At 43.1% G+C, this 23,588-nt stretch overlaps 2 protein-coding genes across 4 annotated transcripts in view; one reads left to right on the forward strand and one right to left on the reverse strand.

Annotated features, from left to right (window-relative positions):
• The window catches only part of LRP2BP (LRP2 binding protein), a gene marked incomplete at both ends in the record, with an annotated part of 36,950 nt that extends 35,969 nt beyond the window's left edge, over positions 1–981 (forward strand). For all 3 annotated transcript variants that reach the window (XM_079726746.1, XM_079726744.1, XM_079726745.1), the window contains one exon: positions 916–981. In XM_079726746.1, the coding sequence (XP_079582872.1) occupies positions 916–981 (66 nt within the window). The remainder of the gene's footprint in view (positions 1–915) is intronic.
• A 3,421-nt stretch (positions 982–4,402) lies between these two features.
• The window catches only part of SNX25 (sorting nexin 25), a gene marked incomplete at its 3' end in the record, with an annotated part of 86,370 nt that continues 67,184 nt past the window's right edge, over positions 4,403–23,588 (reverse strand). Inside the window, 10 exon segments of the mRNA XM_079726850.1 lie at positions 4,403–4,483; positions 4,978–5,078; positions 5,572–5,753; positions 8,515–8,581; positions 12,141–12,258; positions 14,059–14,223; positions 18,240–18,353; positions 20,769–20,909; positions 22,509–22,574; positions 22,577–22,627. Coding sequence (XP_079582976.1) covers positions 4,403–4,483; positions 4,978–5,078; positions 5,572–5,753; positions 8,515–8,581; positions 12,141–12,258; positions 14,059–14,223; positions 18,240–18,353; positions 20,769–20,909; positions 22,509–22,574; positions 22,577–22,627 — 1,086 coding nt within the window.

The following is a 23,588-nucleotide window of genomic DNA, read 5'->3' on the forward strand; positions in this document are numbered from 1 at the left end:
AACCAGGAGAACCAATGGTGTAAGTCCCATTCTTTTTCCTTTTGTGCTTAGTCTAGTTTGACTAGCTCATAGGGTGCCACATGTAGAGGCCTTGAACCTAGTGTGAAATGGCTGTGCCAACACCTCAGCTTGGGGGGCCGTGTGCAGAAGCCAAGGTGCTGACTTCTTGCCACTAGAAGCAACCAAGCAAATATCTGGTAACCAACTGTCATGGGTACTAAAAGGGACAATTTCTGCATGGAGTAAGGTCTGGAAGAGGTAACTTCTGTCTTTCAAATTCCTGACATACTATGAAATTATGCACCTTATTGCTAATTTAGGCATAACAAAATCATATGTTTAAAAAATTATACATGCTGCTATTCACATAACAGGTTTGAGGCCAAATGTTAATGCTTTCTATTTTACTTATTTTGATAATTCATAACTTAGAATACTATCAATGTGTAAATCCATTATTTTTGGCACTGAGAATTTTCTCTCCCAAAGGATAATAGCATGGTTATTTTAGTTATGATCTATTAATACTTTGCATAGGTTAACTTGAATCTCCCTAATTAAGAAATCATAATAGAAATGTATCACTAACTACGAAATTCCCTTAAATCATTGCACTCTATTTATTTTTTATTTATTTATTTATTTATTTTGCGGTATGTGGGCCTCTCACTGTTGTGGCCTCTCCCGTTGCAGAGCACAGGCTCCGGACGCGCAGGCCCAGCAGCCATGGCCCACGGGCCCAGCCGCTCCGCGGCATGTGGGATCTTCCCGGACCGGGGCACGAACCCGCATCCCCTGCATCGGCAGGCGGACTCTCAACCACTGCGCCACCAGGGAAGCCCCACTCTATTTCTTAAAAACAAAAGATCCAACAATTCAAAATATGTCTAAATAACTTTTTCTTTGATTTTTAAGGCTTGTCGTCTGAATCCTTCATTGGCAGATGAACTTCACACTTTACTTATTCGTCAAAGAATTTAGACTACAATGTATTTCAAGTAAGATCATTGATTCTAACAACTTAGAATGTATGTATTTTTATAATTTTTATAATAGCTATGTTTGTTTTCTCTCTCCCACGTTACATTATCCTGGGTATTTTACTGATGACAGGTTACCTTCATTCTTTTTTTTTTTAACATCTTTATTGGAATATAATTGCTTTACAGTGGTGTGTTAGTTTCTGCTGTATAACAAAGTCAATCAGCTATACGTATACATATATCCCCATATCTCCTCCCTCTTGCGTCTCCCTCCCACCCTCCCTATCCCACCCCCCCATCCCACCCCTCTTGAATTTGTAAAATGTTGCAACTTGAAACGTAGCTACAGGATTGAACTGCAGGAAGAGTCTTCAAAGATCCAGCTCTTAGGCTAGAAACTGACCAAGACCATGTCAAATATTGAAAACCATTCCATAAAGCCAGTATTTTTTTCCTTTCTTAAATAGTGTCCTGAAAGACTTAGTGTAATCTTAGCTTTAATAACTTCAGAAGTATAAATGCTACAAACTTATTTTTAAAAAATCTGAAGTTTAATTCTTTAAATTTCTTTAATCCTTAGTGTTGTGAATTTTGAATAACTTTTCATTTTATTTCAGTCATCGAAGACTTCTAAAATAGAAAATTAAAAATCTAAATTTCAAAATAGTGGGTTTAAGAAATTGCTTTACAATCTTGCCTTTCCATATCTTCCCCTAAACATCTTAATGAGTAAAACTGCTATGTTCCTGGTAATCAATTGAAACAAGATGTTTCTCTGTGCTTCAGGTCTTTTTCTACGTTTTAAAAACCCTCAATGTATTTCAAAACAAGATAAAATTTCAAATCATCTACCAATATAACTATAACTAAACTGTTAAATTAGCAAGAGGCTTTCCTTATCAATTACATCTACAGAGGCAAAATCTGACAGTAAAAATAGAATCCATATGCAAAAGATTCTAAAGAAATATACATCTGTGAAAACAGATATTAAAAATAATGTTTAAGATACCTGAACAACACCTTCTTTGTAAATGTTATGGCTTTATTTTAAAAATCACAACCATCCTTTCCAAAGTGATTTACAAGATCTAGTCTTAGCACTGGGAAAATGCAATTAATATATAGGTGCCTGTCATTAAAGAAGTATTATATGGCACAAAACTACTTGCTCTTGTTTTATGTTCTGGTTTGTCTATATTATTTGAACTTCACTTTGTTGAAATTTCTTCCCTGTATCTAAAGACAAACATAGGCCGTATACTTCTCCTTTAAATGTTAGAGTAGAAACTTAAATCATCCCTGAAACCCAGTCCTTTGCTTTTAAAATCTCTGCTGAAGACTCTTCTTCCCCAGTAACATTTTCATGTCTCTAGCCCATTAAAAGATTTCATAAAACCTAACATAAATCGTTCTACAATACAAGCCCACTTGCTTTTGCTCTTGTTAATACCATCCACAGAACATTCCTTCAGTGGTTTGAAGATCCAAATTCCCAACGGTATTCTCTTCTCCACACTCAATCCAGTTCCTTAGGCCTTTAAGAATCTTAAAATAGAAATGTAATAAGGCAGTGTATGGGGACTGTAATGGCACTTTGCATAGCTCGCTCTACATCCCCAAAGTGAAGGCCACTTTAACTGCCATTAAAACACGGTTTGAGAAATCCTAAAGGTAGGAATTTGACATGTCATATTTGGTAATATGCTGTGCTTAAATGTCCTAAGTGAACCCAACACAGAATTTAAAATTTCAGTTTACTCTAGTTACCATAAAGCTGGCATACCTGGCACAGGTGAGCCCCTGCAAACTACCACTACTCCCAACCATGGTGCACACCTTGACCTGTGATTGGAGTCACCCTTTAAGTGAGGTGAAGCTTCAAGGTCATTAATTTTTTTCAAAAAAAAAATCAAAACTTCTGTAAGAGTCCTTATAGTTGATAACTTATGAAAAAGTAAGACGACTTCTTAAGGATTGAGGAGTCCTAACAGCCATGGTTTAATTATGCAGAAGATGGTTGCTTTTAGTAACTGCTATGAGTTCCTGGGGCTTGGTGGCTTCACACTGCTTCTCTTCTCTGAATGTCTTTTCTACTAAATGTCTTTTCTACATCCCTATGTAGGATAATTCTTATCCATATAAATAGCCAACTTTGAGTTTTTTCAAAAGTATCAAATATCTTGGTTTGAAATAAGGATCAAAGAGCTGTAGCTAAAAGAATATCAAAGATAAAATTTGCTTTACTAATTTTTAATCATTTGTCTTTCAGCACTTATGTGTCATATCAAGAACTTGGCATATCAGGAACTCAGCAGGTATGATCTAACAATGATATAATTAATACCACTTTAACATATATATACATAGTGTGTTTCTTTCATGGATTTCAAACTGAATTTCTGCTTAATTCGTTTACTTTCAGTATTCCTGGGGGTTAGAAAGGGGAAAGTGTTTCATTATCACTGCATAATAAATGGTAAAACCCAGGAAAATTAAGTGACTTGTCCATGGTCCCACTACTAAAAACAAAGCAACATCTGTACCCTGGATTTCGCCTGATGCCCCTACTAGTCCCCAAGAGTTGATGACACAATCAAGTCCTGAACAGCCTGAAGTAACTTCCCTCCTCTTTGTTTTCCCATCTCATTCCGGCCCATCCAGCCCACCTCCCTAACACAGCACTTCAAGCACCAATTCTGGCTCTTCTCATTCACACTAAAAATCATATTTTTCACATTCATTCTGTGTCTGGAGAAAGGCAACAAACTTTATACTTCCTTACGGAAGTACTTACATGTGCAATGTTTTCTAAAGAAAAGGCACTTGATAAGTATCTGAACTACCTTAAGTGTTTCAACTTTTTTTGAGATGTAAGCATCTTAAACATCAGAGCACTATGATTCATTTTTATATTTTATTGCTTCAGATGCTTCAAACTATGGGAAGTCTTTGGTAAAAATAAAGACAATAAAATTTTCACAATAACTTCACACAAAGCATTGCACAACAATATTCAATACACATGAATATAGGAATGTTCAGAATCCTCAGTGAGGAAATTAACTGTACAACGTTCATAATTCTTCATTTAAAACAAACTTTTTTAAAACAAAACTTCATAAATATTTAAAATATTTCCTAGGTTCTTATCACGTATTAACACTTATATTTCAATCAGTAGTATGTTGACCTTTAAAGGATTTATATTAAAATAAAAATAATTAACAAGTGTTTTTTTCTGTTGCCTAATATACAACAGCATCAAGTTTTCCCCCCAATTCTGCTTAATTCACATAAAACTAGAGGGAGGTAACTAAAAGATCGGTATGGTTCTCAGTCAAGCCCTCTGTGGAAAAGAGGGAAATGTTTCATGTCTATTATTACAGACATTTCTCTGGTGGTTTATTTGTGTAGTCTCAAACCTGACAAGCTTTAAGTTCATCTAAATGAGTTCTCAGCTCAGGACACAATTCAATTAGCAGCAGTTCCATCAGCACCTGAACCAAGAAAGAAAGAAAGAAAAATGTCTTTTTCTCTAAGGGTTTACTCAACTATCTACATCTAAGACAAAAGTCTAACTTTAAGTCTGAGATGATGCTCAGTGAACAAGTTACTCTCAAAAGGAATTAGTATTCTATAAACTCCATTTAGCATCAGATTGACTTATTTCACGGTCCGTTAACCATCAACAGTATTATCAGACTGCTGGGAAACAGTTTGCTTTGCTGAAATAAGAAAGCCAAGCACTCAGGCAGAAATGTTACAGCACAAGTTGAGAGAAACAACCAGCAGGCGAGGAGGGGGATGCCGCACCCACAGGGGAGTATTTTGTTTTAACCAAATTGAACAAAAATGAAGCAGAGAGAATGGGTTCAGAGTTACAAGCAATAAGAATGATTAAGCATATAAAGAGTTAAAATCTACCCCCATATATGAACAGAAATGTAGAACTGAAGAAACTGAATCCTCTGGGAGGCTTTAAGTTACTCACATATAACAGATGCTTATTGGCTCTCTTTTCTTGCAGTGCGTTGAATATTTTTATTATACCATGACGGGCATTTTGCTGTCCAACAAGGCTCTGAAGCATATCTGAAAAATTAAGTTTATATTCCACACTGCTATTGATACAGTGCACCCTGCACGGACCTTCAGTGAGGGGCTACGACATAGGCACACACAGCACATAAAGGCACAGAGACGCGAGGAACAGGAGTGATCAGCTCTTTCCAATGTTTAAGGAGAAAATTCAGAATTTTTCAATATAAGGCATTTATACAAACTATAATTTTAATATGTGGATCCCCAATTAAAAACTGAGCTCTCAAAATAGGGTACTTTAACAAGGTTTTTAAAGCATAAAATTTTATTATCTGTTCTAAAACATTTTTCTAGTTAAATTATAACCAGTACTGTTCTTATTGGGATTCTCAGCATAATTTTTTAGCAAGGGACAAGACATGATTTAAAAGGAAAAAGTATGATCACTTTTTTCACTGTAAATAATGTTTCCTAAGTGAAAAAGGAGAAGGGCCATCAACACTCCCTTTTCATCTGACTTTCAGGGTCAGAGCCCAGGCCTCACCTGGAATGTTTTCAAGCAGCTTCTGCTGTGCTCTCCGCTTTGTTTCCTGGCTTTGTTCTTCACTTGGGATTGTGTTCGGAGGCGCCAAATTCCCACCGGGCCACAAAGCATCCCGGAGAGCGCCGATGTAGTAGACCACCATCTGCTCGCTGAGAGCCCAGTCCACCGCGTCCCGGAGTTGCCTTTCAAGAGCAAAATATTTCTCGGGTGAGGTTTTAAAAAATCTTATTCTCTATTCTCACAAGGCATTTATCAATGGGTAGGTTAAGATAAGCGTTTGATGAATAAACTAGGAATTGGATTTTTAAACTCTGACTCGGAAAGTTTTTTTTAATTTTGATAACACTGATAGCCATTCATTCCTGGAGCTCACATTTTCACTGGTACTGAATTCTTTAAATGTTTGCCGCGCGGTGTCTTTCAACCTGGAAAAGCAAGAACTGAGAGGAGATTGATTTGTTTGAAGCTTGCAACTACTCTTAACTGTGCACGGTACTTAACATACTAATTCCTCCATGAAGTGGTATAAACTGAAAGCATCCATCCGTTTTAAAGGCTGTGAAGAGCTCCCTGAGCTCTGGTAGTCCTGGGGAGAACCAAGCTTCTTCACTAGTTGTCCCTTGGGGCGGCCACGGCAGAGGACGCTGGGCAGAGTTGTCCGACCCGGGAAACGTCTCACATGCTCACGAGGCAAAGGGGGAAAAGACACCCCCCTTTCACCACAAAGGGGGGGACTTTGAAAAGATACACTGCTATCCAGCCACGTCACCTTCCCACAGGAGTGAAAATCGGGCAGATCTTGACCTGCACGGTTATAAATAAGTGGCTTTTATCTGGTCACCCAGGTCTTCCATAAACCCTACTTCATCCAATTCCAGCCAACCACAGGACTGCTGCAGAGAGCAGCACAGCTCACAGAGCCAGGAGCAGTGCTGAGGTTGGGAGGGGAAGTCTCTCTGCAGAACATGGGAGCAGAATCACCTTGGACTATTAGTGCAAGAAAGACCTGAAGTTTCAAACTTAATTCACGAATAATAAATCAAAAAGCCCTTTAAGAATCTGACTTCCCAACCAGATTTTTAAAGGGACAATGTGAGGTTTTCAGAAATAGTATCTGAAATAGATGTTTCAAGCCCAGCACTTTGCACACAGTAACTAGTCACCAATGAAGTCTAAATTCCACTGTGAGTCAGAACCATGGTAATCCTGTTTGTAACTGCATGTCTCCTAAGATACTTCCCAATACTGCTTAGAACTGTGCAATTCATATCTAGATCAAATAAAATTTTATTAATTCAATGGGACTTTGGCTTTGGGAACCTGCTGACCTGCCTGCCTAAGTAAAATCTACATAAAAACACAGCTTGTTTTGCCTGTAGTCTTTGGGTTACTCACCAGCACTGTGTGAAGAAATGAAGAAGGAAAATTTCAGTTTGCAACTTAAAATTAGGTGAGTGACTTACCAAAGGCCATCACCTAAGCATTTTCTATCAATTTAGGTCTGACTTTGTATTAGCCAAAACTGGAGGAAGCTTTTGCAGCAATTCTGGGATGTGAAATTACAGTTGGTACAAGGCGAGAGGCACATATTGTGCTGCTACTTAATTTTATGATGTGTCCTCATCTGCCTGAGGCAAAACAGCACAGGGCCAGGTGCTCCGTAATTTCTCTATCTGATAAAAAGCCCACTGAAACCCACAGACTGAAAATTCCCTACATGGTGCCCCTCCCCCAGCCCCATGTAAAGAACCGCCTAATGTATTCACCACTCTCAAACCACAGCTGCTCATCTTAAAATTAAGAGCCAATATCATAAATAGGAGCAGGGAATGTATGCATAATTTTCTGAAACTGAAAAAGAAAATAAATGAGCAAGTCTGGAGTTCTGAGAAAAATAGGGCCATTTTGAAAACTTCTTTATCCAAGGCCTGTCAGTACTAAGGTTAAGAGGTTTGCCTCAGACTGAAACTGTAAGTTAAACAGGGCATTTTTCTGCTTAAAAGCCCACGATACTAAAAGTCAAACAAGCCACTAACACCATTTCTTTAAAAAATCTTAGAAATAAACAGAAGTAAATCTTGGTTTATGACCACAAGGAAAATATATTCTATTTGCAACTGAATAAAAATATAATATGATCTTCATTATGTTTCCCCCAAAAATTTATAAGATTTATGTGATAAAACTATAATGTTAACTTCATACATACATCTGACAACTAAATTAATCTTCCACTTAGAAAAATCTGACAATTTCATCTTAAAACATATTTTGCTGTACAAAAATAACTGATTTTTTTCCCCCTTAGTTTTACCAGTTGACTCCCAGTTTTTGTGTGGGGAAGTCATAATGCTACAGCCTCGTAAGCATTGGGTACTGGGCATAGAGTATAACCCTTAGGGATATGGGTAACGTGATACAATTCAGAATACACATATGGCTTATAATAGTGTTATAGGGTACACACACCCCTCATGGATACTTAGCTATCAACTAACAAGAGGAATTACTATTTTAGTATCACCCCAACTCTAAAAAAATATATGGTTTGCATTTCCCTTCAAATAAATACCTGCCGTGCGATGCTCATCCTACTTTCATTTTGGCTCAGAGTCTAAGCCTTAAACTGATCCCCATCATGTGACATAAAAATGCTGTACCCAAGATATTAAAACCAGTCATCATGGTCAACAGAGAACTTTCCAGAACAATCTTCTGACCCTCATCAACCAGCCTGCCAGAGCCAGCCCAAGCTTCTGTTATCTGGTGCACCACACATTCTGGGGGAGAGAGTCTTGTAGAAATCTGCTTCCCTATCCAATCTTAGAATCATATCAGAAATAAAAAGTAAGAGAAACGAAAAAACCTTGAGTTGGGGATGTAATTGGACTATTAAGGCAAAGGCTAGGGCATGAATTCAAACATTAGTTTCGTGCAACTCACTTGTTGATGGTTCTTCCGAAAGTGACCTGAACGAGAGCAATTAATGTTCTTCTCACCCATTTAAACACTAAAATATAAATCAGAGGAAAAGCATTACCACAGGCTACCACAATCGTGACATTTTCATAGCAGCACAAAGCATAAATCTTAACCACGTCACTCAATCCAAGTCTGGACACTAAGTCAGGGGCTTTGATATCCACAGAATTTGGGTCTAGGTTAGCAAACCTGCCCAGGTATACACTAATGAATAAGCTTTCATTTTCTACTTAGCAACTGATGACAGGAAACTTAAGACTTCTTACAGCTTTTCATGTAAGAAAACTTAAGACTTAACAGCTTATATGCCTAACAACAGCTGAGCTACCGAGTGGAACTAAAACTTCACTTCACGTGTCCCCGGGCTACTGACGTCTGTTTTCCGCTAGCAGACAGTGCAATTCCTTTTAGATCTGTGCCTGGCTTGTTGAACCCATTGCTCTAATACACGGCTCTGAACGAGAAGCATCTGTAGTCAGATGTTCACAAATATTTTGAAATATTAACAAATTGATGGGTCTAACTGCTCCCTTTTGAACAGTAGTTTGTAGATCATGCATTTTAATATATTTTATGCCCGTGGGGGAAGAAAGGGGAACTGGGAAGCCCCAGGATTCCGAGTGAGCCATGGACTCACTGCTCCTGCGCCACCGCCCGGAGCAGGCGGCCACCATCACCTCCTCTGAGCCTCAGTGTCCTCATCTGGAAAAGGACAGTGTTAGCATGTACTTTCATTTTGCTGGAGAGTCATGGCAATACTTTGTGTGAAAGAGTTTTGTGAAGGGTCCTACATATCTAAACTTTTACTGTTGGCATTAGATTAGGAGACACATTGTTATAAGTGTAGAATATGAATATAAACCAAAAGAAGGCAAAGAAATGCTGTGAGGATATGTTTGGTCTGCAAATTGGAATCGAAACCAAATATTCCATTTATATATTCACTTCCATCCACTGCAATGTTTAGCTAGTGATACATGACTTGGCTATGATGGGGCCAAGAATTCAGGGCGCCTGCACCAAAAAAAAAAAAAAAAAGAGTAAATTCACAAACACCTCTGTACAAGGGAAGGCACACAAGCAGAAATCAACAGTTAATACAGACTTGGTACTAGACTTTAACACATTCTCAAGTCACTTCTAACTTTAAAAATGGATCTAAGTGTCCAGGTGCAGTGGTGGTAATCCTTCAAGTGAGCGTCAAGTCCTGGGGTCAGGACCACGCCTCAAAAGTGCCCTAAGTGTTTGATGGAATTCAGAGCGCACTGCAGGCGTGCCCATCTGAGGCTGGCGCTCCGGCTGGGAGGGGTGTGTCTGGCAGGGATGAGAACTTCGCTCCACCTTTCTCAGGCAGCAGACAGGTAGCTCCATTTTCATAAACTGAACTAGAGCAGGAACCCAAAACGGCTCTGCTACAGATTCTCTCCCATCACTGATGCCCCTGACTCTATGACATTTTCCTACCCTTCCCTAGTCCCCACTCCAACACAGAATAGCCCCATTATTCTTTCCAAGGACTCATTCGTTCAAAGCCATGGAGGCAGCTGCAGCAACCCTAGGACTTTGCTGATGGCAAATATATCACATCTCATTGTCAGTGATGTTCTGTTTATTCCCCTCTGGAAAGTCACTAGCAAAACCAAATATTCTGAGCAGGCACATGAGGTAGGAAATGCACACCACAGAGAGAACTCCTGCCCTGCCTGCCTCTGACACGTCCACCAGGCTTCTCAGTCTCTTTGTGTCGCAGAGAACACGCTGACCGAAGGCCAAGACGGGGCTTCCTCATTCTTATCGACTCTGTGGAAGACGGGGAGGGGTCATGATTTAATGGGACACTTCACTGAGGAGAAGCCAGCCTCCGGGGTGGGGGGAGAGCTGCTTTTTCCTGCCTGTACTGAACCAAGTTAAACGTCAGCACACATCGTAAAGTGTCGAAAATACGGACCAGCTATAGCTTTTTCATCTGAAAGGATCCTTAATACTTGGACAATATTCCATCATGTGGATATTTCTTAATTTATCACCCATTTCTGAATTTAGCTTAGTTCCAATTTTCCTTACTGTAATTATGCTTAAATGAACATGCTTATATATAAATCTCTCCCTGGAGTTTAGAATTTGTGTCTATTGCTTAATGTGAATTACATTTTTGAAACCATTATGCTGTAAATTCACTGAAGGAAGAATCTACCTCTGAGATATTTTTGTTTCCCCTATGGAGCTATATCTGAAACATAAGCTCCCAAAGTATTTGCTGATTATTTTAAGATTTGGCTTAGAGGAAGAAAAAGTTCAATGACCAAAACAATCCCAGCACTGAAAATTTTCTTGCCTATTCATTCATTCATCCATACATCCATCAGATCGTTGTAAAGATTCCGAGGATTAAAAGACATAAAAGACACGCTCAAGCCTATAACAGCACTTGAAGTTTCTTCATCTGCAAAGAATTCTTTAAGCGACATGTTAAGGGATGTATAAATAAGAAGCAATGCACAGCTGGCTTCCTGTACAGGACCAACTCCCAGCCCACCTTCTTTGCCCCAAGGGAGAAGATGCTCATCCAAGTGGGCAAAGCCCAGGACGTTCTCTGAGCAACGTGCTACCAGCTGGAGCATTGCTGTGCCTCGCGAAACCCTGCTCGTCTCGTGCGCTTGCTCTGCTAGGCGCTCAGCTGTGCCTTTAGGCACCCGGCACATCTCTAGCTAGGACTCGAGGCTCCAGGTGTGACCGAGTGTGCTGGCGTCGTGATTTACAGGTTGGGGACTGTGGAAGGTGAGGGTGGGCAGAGAGTCCTATTCAGGACTCAAGACTAAAGCCAAGAAGTACTGTTTGACCTTTCACCCCGGTACTGCTTCGGGAGAGAGGCACTTGTGCAGGTCTCAACAAAAGAGTATTTTGATCCTCTTTTTGCTCTTGTTTCTTCTAAGTACATCTCCCTCAGGAACTATTAGGGTAGGATTTCTCAACTTGGCACTGCTGTCATTTGGGACAGGGTAACTCTTTGCTGTGGGGCTGTCCTGTGCACTGGAGGATGCTTAGCAGCATCCCTGGCCTCCACCCACAAGATGCAAGTGGCACCCTCCCACGAGCTGTGACAACCAAAAATGTTTCCAGACATGCCAGTGTCCCCTGGGGATGAAATTCCCCCACGCCTCCACGGATGACCAGTCCTCTAGGGAGGAAGGGAGGCTGAGAGCAGGCTTGGGCAGCCCTGCGTCCCTGGCCACACACCCACCTCGAACAACAGGGCTCTTCCTCTGCTATGCAAAATTAATTTTTGTCTACCTTTTGGTGATGAAGCAATAAAGTCACATAAAAAGAAATTCAAAGCATTCCAGCTTTCTGTATACAGAGGAACATGGTGCAGGGTAAAGCAGGACCCTAAGTTCCATGAGTACAAGGACATCTGTCCTAAGGTTGTGTCCTCAGATCCTGCCTTGGTATCTGGTTGGCCTGTGAAAGTATTTGCTGAATGAATATAAATACATGTCGGATTCAGGAACAAAGGGATATTGTGTGTGTGTGTGTGTGTGTAACCACTTAACCAGCAAACACCACTGAATAGTAATAAAGCAGCTTACTTCCTCGAAGTTCAAAAATCTCCCCAATCAGCATGAAACACGGTTCAGCCAAGGAGTCTTTCCTTCCATCCACGTCATCACCATAATCTGACAGGTCACTGTCCTCCTCTGCCTCCTCCTGGGGGAACAGTAAAGTCATGGGAAGCAGGTCACTCATCCAAGGAAGGTGATACGTTCTCTTTCTCCCTGTGTCAATTCCGAACGATGCACTTATAGTTCAACCTCACACAATCCTTCAACTTCCCTACATGCAGAAACCTATGCATTTTCACAAAGAGGCCAAAGTGTATCTAAACTCAGGGCATAGCTTGATCCTAAAGCCTTATTCAGGGTCTAAAATAATTCTGAAAAGCCTCTGTCACTGTATTAATGAGGAGTGAATTTGGAGATAACAGCTTTCTAACCATTTTGAGTTTTAAAAGGAAGGCTTTTTAACTTGAAATATTTTAAATTCACTGTTTTTTTTTAAAGACATGTATAATATAAAGTAATTTAGTTATTTTTAGAGCTCTGATTCAAGCTTTTATTCTGTACTTCAGCTAGTCTCACTTCTTGATCTGCATATCAGCAAATTTCAGTTGAAAACTCATTTATGCCAGGCACCAGGCTAGTGCCAACGAGTGTGAGGTGGATCCCGACTTTGAGAGGCCCTTAGCTCTGCGGGGAGGCGGCCAGTATACACGTGGCTGTTTCTCCAAGCAGGGTGAAGGGCTGTAACAGGGGTGCAGGCACGAGGCAGTGGAAGGACAGCTGAGGAAGTTCATTCGGATGTGTGCGGGGGCGCAGCTGAAGCTGCGGGAACGAGCAGCGGCCTGACGACAGGGCTGTGGGGGCGTGACGAGCAGAGCAGGGGGCTGAGAAGTCACAGAGGCCGGAGGGGTACCCCAGCTTCACGGCTTCACTGCAAGTCCAGCAGCATCAGAGGCTGCAGAGGCTGGAGGAGGCTGCTGCTTGGCCACTGGCCTTCCTCCTTCCGAGAGCAGTTTCCCGGCGTGACTGGGCCACAGGGTGAATCCCAAGAGGTGCAGGGATAAACGGGAGGTGGCGGAGGGGAGACGCCAAGTACGGCCAGACGAGACACGTGTGGCGTGCGGGGAAGAGGCGGGGAGACGCCCAGGAGGGAGGCGGGCGGGCGGGCGGGCCCCCTGTGGTTCGCGGGCTCCGCTCCAGCTCAGGACGCGGTAAAGCAGACGCGCCTTTCCATGGTTACTTCCTTCTGTCCAAGCTCATTAAACCAATTCCGGTGAAGAGGCGGTGGCGTCTGGCATTGAACTAAGGAGACGCCACACTTCGGAGATGGTCTCGGGCAACTTGTTGGAGAGCCAACGAGGGGCCGCAGGCCTCAGCCAAGTAAGGAGCCCCCGGAGGGAAGCCCGAGGGCCAGGTATGAGATGGCAGATGTCTGCAGCCTCTCTCTATTCACTCCTTCACCCACCGCACCACTGCGAGGTGCATCTTGCTCCAGGACCTGACACGGCTTTCCGTTCCCCGAGATGAAACCTGAACTCCTCGGCGCGGCGTCGAGGCCTTGACCCTCCTCCCACCCTTGGCCTCACCTCCTCCAGCGCGCGCTCCCGACGCCCTCCCCCGGCCCAGAGGCCTGCTGACTGTTCCCCACACACACCCTCCTCTCCCGAACCTCAACGTTAGCTCCAGCCCCTCCGCAGTGCCCGCCCCCGTCCCGGGCACCGGCCAGGCCGCCTTCCGTGCAGGGCCTCCCACAGAACCGCCATCCACATGCCCCTCACCTACCTTGTAATCAACCCTGTCCCCAAATATGACAGCAATGGTGACTCAAGGTATTTGCTTTCTCCCCATGTGTAGCAGGCCTTCCACAAATACCTGCCACATCAAACAGCCTTCCAGAAGACGTTTGCTTAAATATGCTTCAAAAACATACAACCTTCAGACGGCTCACCTCCTGATGGGAGAAGAAGTCGCGAGGGAGTCTTTCCAGAAATGAGGATAATGAAAAAGTGGATTTTTTCCCCTGCACGTCAATGACCTTGAGGTAGTCAGGAGAAGGGCTCAAAAAGGCATAAAGTGCTTCACTCTGACACAGTCTTTCATCTGAAAGCAGATTCTGTGGGAGAAAGAGGATTAATTCCTCCTGCGTGGTTCGTCTGTGAGCTGGGAGCCACCAGGAGTGAAGGCAAGGAGTCGGCTGTCCCGGGAAATTGACTTTCATCGCAATTCTGAACCTAAAACCACTTCCCTCTCCTCCTGAAATGAAATACATTAGACGAGTTCTCACCGAGCTTGATGGCTAACAGCACTCTGTGGGTTAACTGGAGCGCCCTGATCGTGCTCAGGGCGACGTGAAGTCTCACCGTGCAAACCGCCCGCAGGCCCAGGGGCTGCCGCCTTGGAAAGTCATGGTGTTTTTCACACACCACACAAGGGTCCCGCCCAACCCCTTCATGGCTACGTGTGGACTTTGTACATCAGCTGAAAAAAGAGCTCTGGGCTGTCACATGGTGGTAACTGCCTGCCAGGCAGTAGTTTTCTGTCGCTGTGCTCCACCTTCCACAGGCAGCGTATGTTTACATAATTTTATAACTGTTTTTATTGGCCCATAAACTGGAAATTTGCTCAAGTTCTCTGTACTTCTCTGGCCTTAGGAGAAAGGACAGGAGAACATGCATCAAGTTTACGTACAAAGCAAGTGCTGCCGGTGAGACGGGAACATGAACAGTGTGACCACAAGAATGTGTAAGTGTCTGGTACCCACAGATACGGGGTTTAGGAATAAATGAACCAATGAGAAATCCTGCCCCATGGATGATGTAACCCCCCTGGGGGGCTGGAACACTGGGGTTCTGATGGCAGAACCCTCTCTGCTGGGAGAACAGGTTACATTCTGGTCCCAGAGGAGCTGGTCCATGACGTTCACATTATATTTGTTCAGACCAAGCTTGAAATCTGACAAACCCTGTGACCCTCCCTAGAAAAGCACCTCTGAGCATGCCCAATAGTGCCACACTGGGGACGGGGGTCCCGGGGCACCCCCACCCCACCCCACCCCCGCGTTCCAGTGGTTGTCAGCTTCCTGTGTCCTGAGAAGACTGGCCTGAAGATGGAGGTTCTGCCTCAGACGTGAGCAAGGAGATTTAGGGGACAGGCAGCTGGGGTCACTACTGCCTTCCGGGGCAGGGCCCTGAGCCTTTATTCCTTTTGTAGAGCATTAAATGCTCAGCTGCACGTGAGGGTGGATTAGGAGTGAGACAGTCTCCCTCCACCTGGATTTCCTTTAGCTGATCTCCACTCCAGCACTTTTGTCAAATAGTAGCAAATGATAACCAACGGAAAGTCTCAAATAATGCAATCAACATAACTAAGGAAATCATTAAGGATGACAAGTCTTTGGACTAAGTTAGATTCTATCATGAAGGAAAATCACCAAATTGAACGTGTAGGAGAAGTTAGAAATGTTCTCAAAGATTATGTCTATGGGCCAAGGTATAATTGGGATTTTATCACATCTTTGAACTGAGAATATAATCCTAATCCCCACTCCTTCCCCCCGAAGGCTCAGAGCACGTTGCTCTACACAGGTGGAGCCTCTAAGAGGACTAGTCAGTGTTAGGTGAGGAGAGTAAGACATTCCAGGAAGAGCGAACAGCACGTGCACACCCAGAAGCGGGTGCCGCACTGCTGCGGGGACAGAGTAGCTGCCTGTGTCTGAGGGACGCCTGGCTGGATTCTCATCTATTATCAGTACACCTCGAAGGGAACCGTGTGTCATATATAAACACTCACACAAACATACACTCAATGGAATCCTCTTTTCTGGAAGGTCCTGTGGACCTAATAATATCTGCCTTTCAGACTAAACCTTTTGCATCTTGCTTTTCCTGTCTGCAGCTGGTGGGATGATATTTTGAAACTTCAGTCTGCTGTGTAATCTATCTAAAGTTATTCAGTAGTGAGCACTTTCACATAAAGTCTTTGAGGACATGAAAAGCAATTTAAACCATTACTTTCTGACTTATGGTCCTCTTGATCAAAAGACAAGTGGCCCCTTGAGATGCCCCTTCCACCTCTTCAGGGAGATGGTCCCCACCCCCAGCCTCGCCCATGCCACCTACTGGCAGCGCAGAGCACATGCTTCTCTTGGCACCAGGGCAGGAATCACTAACCCATTTCCATCACCAGCAACCCAACAGGGGCACGAGTGACCCCTCCCCGCATCCCCAAAAGTGCAGGGGGCACCCCGGTCTCTGCAGCACAACTGGAAAGGCAGCTGAAGGGCTGGAAGCGCCGGACAACCTGAGACCCTCCCTCCCCCAGCAGCAGAGGCTGGAAGGAAACGGAAGCATCAGCTGCAAGATCCCAGAACTACACACGTGGGGCTTCACAAGCTTGGATTTTGAATAATACATATTCGTTTCACAAACAAGACCTTTAGTTCATCTGAACAATTTAATCAGGTACAATGCCTGAGTGGGTTTAATATTTCCTAGATGTTCTGAATCAGCAACGATGGTAATATTTCAGTTTTAAATTCCCTCCTGTAACAGCATTTAAACGTTAATGATTCTCTATCCCAGTTCTGCCATAATTAAACTCGGAACGTTTTTCACAGGTGCAATTATTTTATTTCCTGAGGGAAATATATACATATACATATATATACATACACACACACACTTATATATTTATAAACAATACATATATATTTAGAGAGGGATGAATATATGAGAGAAAAACAGTTAGAAACACTTGCAAGGGAACTCTAGCTAAAATGTACCTACTTTAACTATGATTCACACCCTGATCCAACTGAATATAACATAACCTTTACTAAGAATTTGGCAACATCCATTATTAAGTCTCAGGACTTCTAGCTACTATTGCATTGGCAAAAAGTGTTTCACAAGGCAAAGGTCCATGCCCCCCCGAGAACTATACGGGCTTTGGGGGCCATGGTGTGAGCAACTTAACTATACCCTGAATACAGAGGCCCCAGCTAAGGAAAAAATAAATAGTGGTTTGCTACTGGAGACAGCATACCTTGGTCCGGTCTTATGCTCTACGGATAGAGTGAAAGAAACCAGTTCTGTGTTTAGAGGAAATAAGGAGACTATCTTTAGAACCTTGCAGCAGGCAAGGATTTCTCCAGAAGCACAAAAGGCATTCACCACAAAAGGAAAAAAAAAATGGATAAACTGGACTAAATTAAAATTGAGAACTTATGCTCATTAAGAGACCGAAAAGGCAACCCACAGAAAGAAGATAGCCACAGCACATATGCTCTGACAAGAGATGCACATCCAAAACACACACGAAACTCCTGCAAAGCGATACGGAAAAGACAGGCAACACGACAGAAGAGCAGACACAACTTTAACTTCACAAAAGAAACCGTCCAGTGTGGAGTGAACAGAAGCCCGCATGCCGCTGGTGAGAGTGTACAAACCGCCACGACCACTCAGAAAAACTGAAAACCCCAAATGCCCAGGGATTCCCCAGCAGCTTAGACAAGCACTGGCAGCTTATTAACAGCCTCCACCTGGCAACTCTCCCAATGCCCATCAACAAGAGCACGAACAGACTGCAGGAGGTTCACGCCAGGAGAAGCCCATTCAACAATGAAAACGAGAACCAAAATGAAATCAAAGAACGGTCTGCAACTGAAACAGCCCTATGGGAGGACCTCAGGCCCACGATCCTGAGTGAAGGGGGTCCACGCCCTGTGACTGCACTCACGTGAAGTTCAAAACCAGCTGTAAGCACGTGGTCGTGAGTCGGGACCACGGTTACCTGTGGTGACGCTGGCGGGACTGGTGACACTCTGTCTCTGGGACTAGGTGCTAGTAATCAGGGTGTGTCCAGTTTGTGAAACTGGAGAAAGCCGTACACATGGTATCTGCATTTTCTGTCTGTAGAGTATACATATATATACACACATATACATATATATATATCACCAAAAAAAAAAAAATACCCCCCAGAACCCAAAACCAAAGATATTTTGAGGATCTGTCCTGACCTGTGAGAACAGGAAGCAAACAGGCAAACTCTGAGAATGATGACAGTTCAACCCCCCAAAACCCCCAAATGACTAATTTTCCTCCCATATCCAGAAAGTTTGCTTACCTGTAAAAACTTATTTAATTGATTCTTTGACTTTTCCATAAACTTTTGATCTACAGATTTGAAAGGCAGCTTGCTAAGAGAAGGCAACTGGACTTTTTTTAAAGAAGGGAAACACTGTGAGGGGAAAAAAAATTAAATGTTAGTATATTGAAATTACATTTAAATCTTTAAAAAAATTTTAGGTTTTTAATAAGAACAAACCGAGTATCCTCTTCCTATACTAGGTTCCTCTGAGACTGAAGGCCTTGAAAACCTACCTGTTCTAACCAGGCTCAAGGAATCCAGAGGAACAGGACATGTGACGAAAAAAGCTAACGCCCGTCCCTGGACTTACAAACGCCTGGAAGCTGGAAATTGTGGAGCTGGGCTGGGAAGGTGGGTCTGCACCACAGGCACGGAGCGCAGTGTGTGTGGGGTACAGACACGTGGCTCCCAGCAAGAACTTTTCTCTTAGAATGTGTTTTGTTTACAACATCTCTGTAAAAAGTCATCAAGGTTGACAAAAGAAGACCATGGAAAGAAAGAATAACTCAGGCTGTAGCTTTATTACTGCCTTTCAAGGGCAAACTGCAGAATGTAAATACATTAATAATAATAAAATATGTTAACAGATAATAAACTTCCCTTTGTGAATTAAATCCTGCATTCTGCCAGACACTGTGCTAGAGGCTTGGTGTGTGTAACAGCTCTGAGTCGCCCCTATTTTACATATGGGACGACTGAGGATCAGGACTGAAACCCACATCCATCTGACCATGAAGTCTGACCTCGTGCAATGCCCACAGGACTCAGCATCTGCCCCTCAGGCGCCAGGAGGACAGTGGCTTCCAAATGCTCCAGACGCTGCCTCTTCACTAAGGCACGGGGGCCACTGGAATATGCTGACTAGATCACTGGTGCTGAAGAGTAAGTGAGCACAGAGTCTGCCAGCAACGGCCTTCCCTCCTGCTGTTTTCAGGGTCACAGCAGCCCCGACAGGGACCTATCACAGCTGTCAACAGGAAGAGTTCTTTCAAAGAATGAAAACTCCAAAAAAAAGAAAGTAAGTAAGAAAAGAAAAAACTCACACAATAGGAAATACCAAAGGTGAGAGAAGAACCCAGGAATCAGGCCACAGAGGAAGAAAGATAATGAGACAAAAGGACAGATGTGAAATTTTATAAGGCTTGTTTCCTCTAATGCTTCAGAGCAATTGTTTTTGATAGATATTACTGATTAAAAGTGTTTTTAAAAAATCACCCTAGAAGAAAAGGTGAAAGGAAACAGACATATTTCCTTTGCAAAAGAAGGGTCTGAGAGGTGACCGTAGGGTTTTACCAGCATCAGTTTATTCTGAGCAAGAGAAAAATGGACTTAAATGAAGGTAGAAACAACCGAAGAACCCTTTAATTGCTGGGGTAAAGGGCAATTAGCTCCAGTAGATGGAGAGTTAGAGAGGATGCAACTCCTGAGAAAAATGGGAAAATCATGAATGGAAACTAAGACAACCTGGATTCTAGTCCTGGTTTGGCCATTATGTACACATCCTACTACGAGTCAGTTAAACTCTCTGGGATCACGTTCCCTCATCTATCAAATAAAAGAACTGACCTAGATTAGTAGCTTTCAAACATTTTAAACTAAAATCCACAGTAGGAAATACACACCACATTGCAACCCACAATGCACATGCAGATACATGCATCCATATATTTATAATACACACACCTAGACATAACAATACACACACCCAAACGTATACACATCCATACATGCAATACACATATCCATATGTGCAATATACACATCCATATATGCAATATACACACCCATAAAACCGAAGCAAAAGTACCATGAAACAATGCTCATTACTACGGCTGCTGTAACTACTACTAATAAAAACAAATCATGTTTACTCTGTGCCGCACATTCTTCTAAATGCTCTGTACACACTTATTCCCTTCATTCTTACAACAGCTCTGTGAGATAGGTAAGGAAGGCACTATTAATATCAGTAGAATACAGATATTAATAAAAAGAGGTATAAAGAGACAGAGGGACAGGTCCAGGTCACAGAGCTGGTAAATAGTAAAGCGAGGATCCAAACTGGATCCAAACTCGAGCAGCCTGGCTGCAGAGTCTGTGCTCTCAACCACCGCACTCCACTGATTCAACTCCTTTATGTGATGAAATGCAATATATTCTATCCTCTTTCTATTGCTGCAACCCAGAATTGATCTCACTACCCCCAGTGGGTCACAACTGGCAGCTCTGAAACCACTGGCCATCGATGCTCCCCAGCTCTCCTCCAGCTCGGGGGTTCTGGGGGGCGTTCAACGGAGGTCAGACAGTTATCTATCCTGAAGGATTTAGACTAGACTAGATGGTTGACCTTCAAGTAAATTTCTAAACATCAAGCTGAAAATGCCACTTTGCCAGTATCAACAGCAAAGGAGAAAGATGAATCAGTTTCTTTGTGTGTAAAAATTGAAATGAGCTCTTAATTCTCTTCTTCAGTTATTCTAAATCTGTGTTCACAATAATTCATACCTCACTAAGTTTCCGGTGTAAATTCTGAAACTCACTGAGCCTTCTGGGGACTGTCCAGTTCTTAGTTTCAACTCCTCCAACTTCTTGTAAGCTTACCATGACAAAGTAACAGGGCATTTGTTCACCATTCTCTTCTGTAACCTTGGAAAAACAGACAAACACAACAGCAACGAAAAGCATGGTGAGCGATATGGTAGCCAAGACATTTAAGTGTCCCCCAGGATCTCCCTCTCCCTGATATGTATGCCCCACATAGTCCCCAGGACTTGAAAATGATGGGTTCTATTCTGGCAGTTAGGGTATGTTACATGGACAACCAACCTTAAACTAGGGGCTAATCCTAACCATATGGGCCCTTTCCAAGCAGAGGGATTTCTCTGGCGAGTAGCAGAAGAGGAATCAGAGGAAGCACGAGAAAGGTCTGACAGGTTGTGCCACTGTAAAGATGGAGAGGGCCATGCAGAAAGGGTCTGGGAGGGCTGCCAGGAACTGAGAGCGGCATCGTGCTGACGGCAAAAGAACAGAGTCCTCAGTCCCACAACCACCAGGAACTGAATCCTGCTGATGACCTGAATGGACCTGGAAGTGGATTTTCCCCAGATTCTCCAGACAAGAACTCAGTCTGGCCAACAACCTGATTTCAGCCTTACGATGCAGAGAACACAGTCAGGCAGCGCTGGACTTTCAACCTACACAACTGTGAGCTAATAAATGGGTGATGTTTTGAGCCATGAAATGTGTGGTAATTTGCTGTGCAGCAAAAGAAAACTAACATAGCAGACTTAACATCCTAACTGGGTTTCCTTGAAAAAGCAAATTAACAGGAAGCGAACAGGTGTGAGACACCAAAACCTCTCTCAGAGAAGGATGAGGGTTTCCCCAGTTTAATACAGGATTCCACAAACTGTGATTTCCATTTTCGAGAAATTTCACATTGGGAGACCTAATTTCCCCTACCTCCTAACTTAATTCTTAAACACTTACACACACACCCTATCATAATTCAGAATAGCCACCATTGCTCTTAATATAAATGGATAAGAGAAGAAACAAAAAGAAAATACATTGAATCTAAGCTTGAATTAGTGTCATGAACCGAAATTAGGGACGAAGAATCAACAGAAAGGCAAGGGAAGGAGACGCGAACTTGCTGAGCGCTGGCTGAGCCCCGCCAGGTAGGATCACCGTCCCTCTGTGAGGACGGGAGGTGGAGGCGCGCACACAGCTCGCGGCGGCTCAGCCCGTCTCACAGCTCCAGGGAGGCTGGCGTGAGGTGAACACATCCTCCACAGGTTCCCACACGGGGCTGCTTCGTGAACTCCCGGCAGTCAGGTGACCCCTCTGGGTCCATTTCCGTTATCTTTTCGGGGACCAAGGTCGCGGCAAGCCCCTGAGCGACAACTGATCACCAGGGCAAAGGGCCTCGTGAGGGTTCTTCCTCCTCTCCTCCCTCCCTCAGTATTTGCCTTTGGAAGATAGTTACAATAAACTGTGAAATGTCAGAGGCAGCGCTAGGCAAAGGTGAGAAGGTGACAGAATGTGTGTTCTCTGCCCTCCAAGGGCCTCCTCTGTTACCTTTTGACATCACATCCCCCGAGCCCCCCTTCCTAGATGTCCATCCCAGAGGCAACTCCATCTGCGGTGACCAAGCGTTTCCACACGGTATTCCAGGCTCTGTGCAACCTTCCCTCTCCACTGCCCTCACCTCCCCTCAAGAAAGGTATCTGGCCCTGAGCTCACCTTAAAGGGAGGCTCAACAAGCACCAAAGACACCCTAAGGGCGCCTGGTAAGCTCTCACGTATAACGCGTGTGCTTTCAGGCTGGCTCCTGGAGAACATGCGCGGTTTTGCTGCCTAAATTAGAAGGGAATTTAAGATTGTGAATTCTAAGCCCTTCCCCTGGTAAGAGTGTCAGGCCACTGAGTTGACGGGAAAAGCAGGGATGGACACATAAGCTGGGCAGATGGGCCCTTGCAAATCTCAGGAGCTGAGTATTTGACCAGCCATTTGAGGCAATGATGGGGCCAAACAGTCACAATGACTTACTCAGGATCTTGTCATTTGTGTGCTATACGGTGGACCGGACTTTCTTTTTTTTTTTAAATTAATTTTATTGGAGTATAGTTGATTTACAATGTGTGTTAGTTTCAGATGTACAGCAAAGTGAGTCAGTTATACATATACATAGATTCATTCTTTTTCAGATTCTTTCACCATATAGATTATTACAGAATATTGAGTAGAGTTCCCTGTGCTATACAGTAGGTCCTTGTTGGTTATGTACCTTACATATAGTAGTGTGTGTGTGTGTTCATCCCAAACTCCTATTTTATCCCCGCCCCACTGCCATGTTTCCCCTTTGGTAACCATAAGTTTCTTTTAGAAATCTGTGAGTCTGTTTCTCTTGTAAATAAGTTAATTTATATCATTTTTAAAAATCAGATTCTACATATGAGTGACATCATATGATATCTGTCTTTCTCTGTCTGACTTACTTCACTTAGTAACATCATCTCTAGGTATGCTGGACCTGACCTTCATCTCCAGGTTTCGACAGTCGGGCAGGTGGGAAGGAAGGAGTTGTCAACACTAACAATGTAAATGCATAGAAATATCTTTCCTTTAAATGAAATTATTTTTACAGACAAAAGAAAAGGGATACAATGTATTCTGAAAACTATTATCTCATATCCCTCAGAGAATAGCAAAATATTTTCTACTTCAAGGGAAAAAATATTCATTATTAAAGATCTGAGAGCTATTGACATTTGAGCCACTGAAGTCAGCAGGACGGATCAATCAGAAACACCTTTAAAATGT

Source organism: Hyperoodon ampullatus (genome assembly GCF_949752795.1).
Source record: "Hyperoodon ampullatus genome assembly, chromosome: 20".
NCBI lineage: Eukaryota > Metazoa > Chordata > Mammalia > Artiodactyla > Ziphiidae > Hyperoodon > Hyperoodon ampullatus.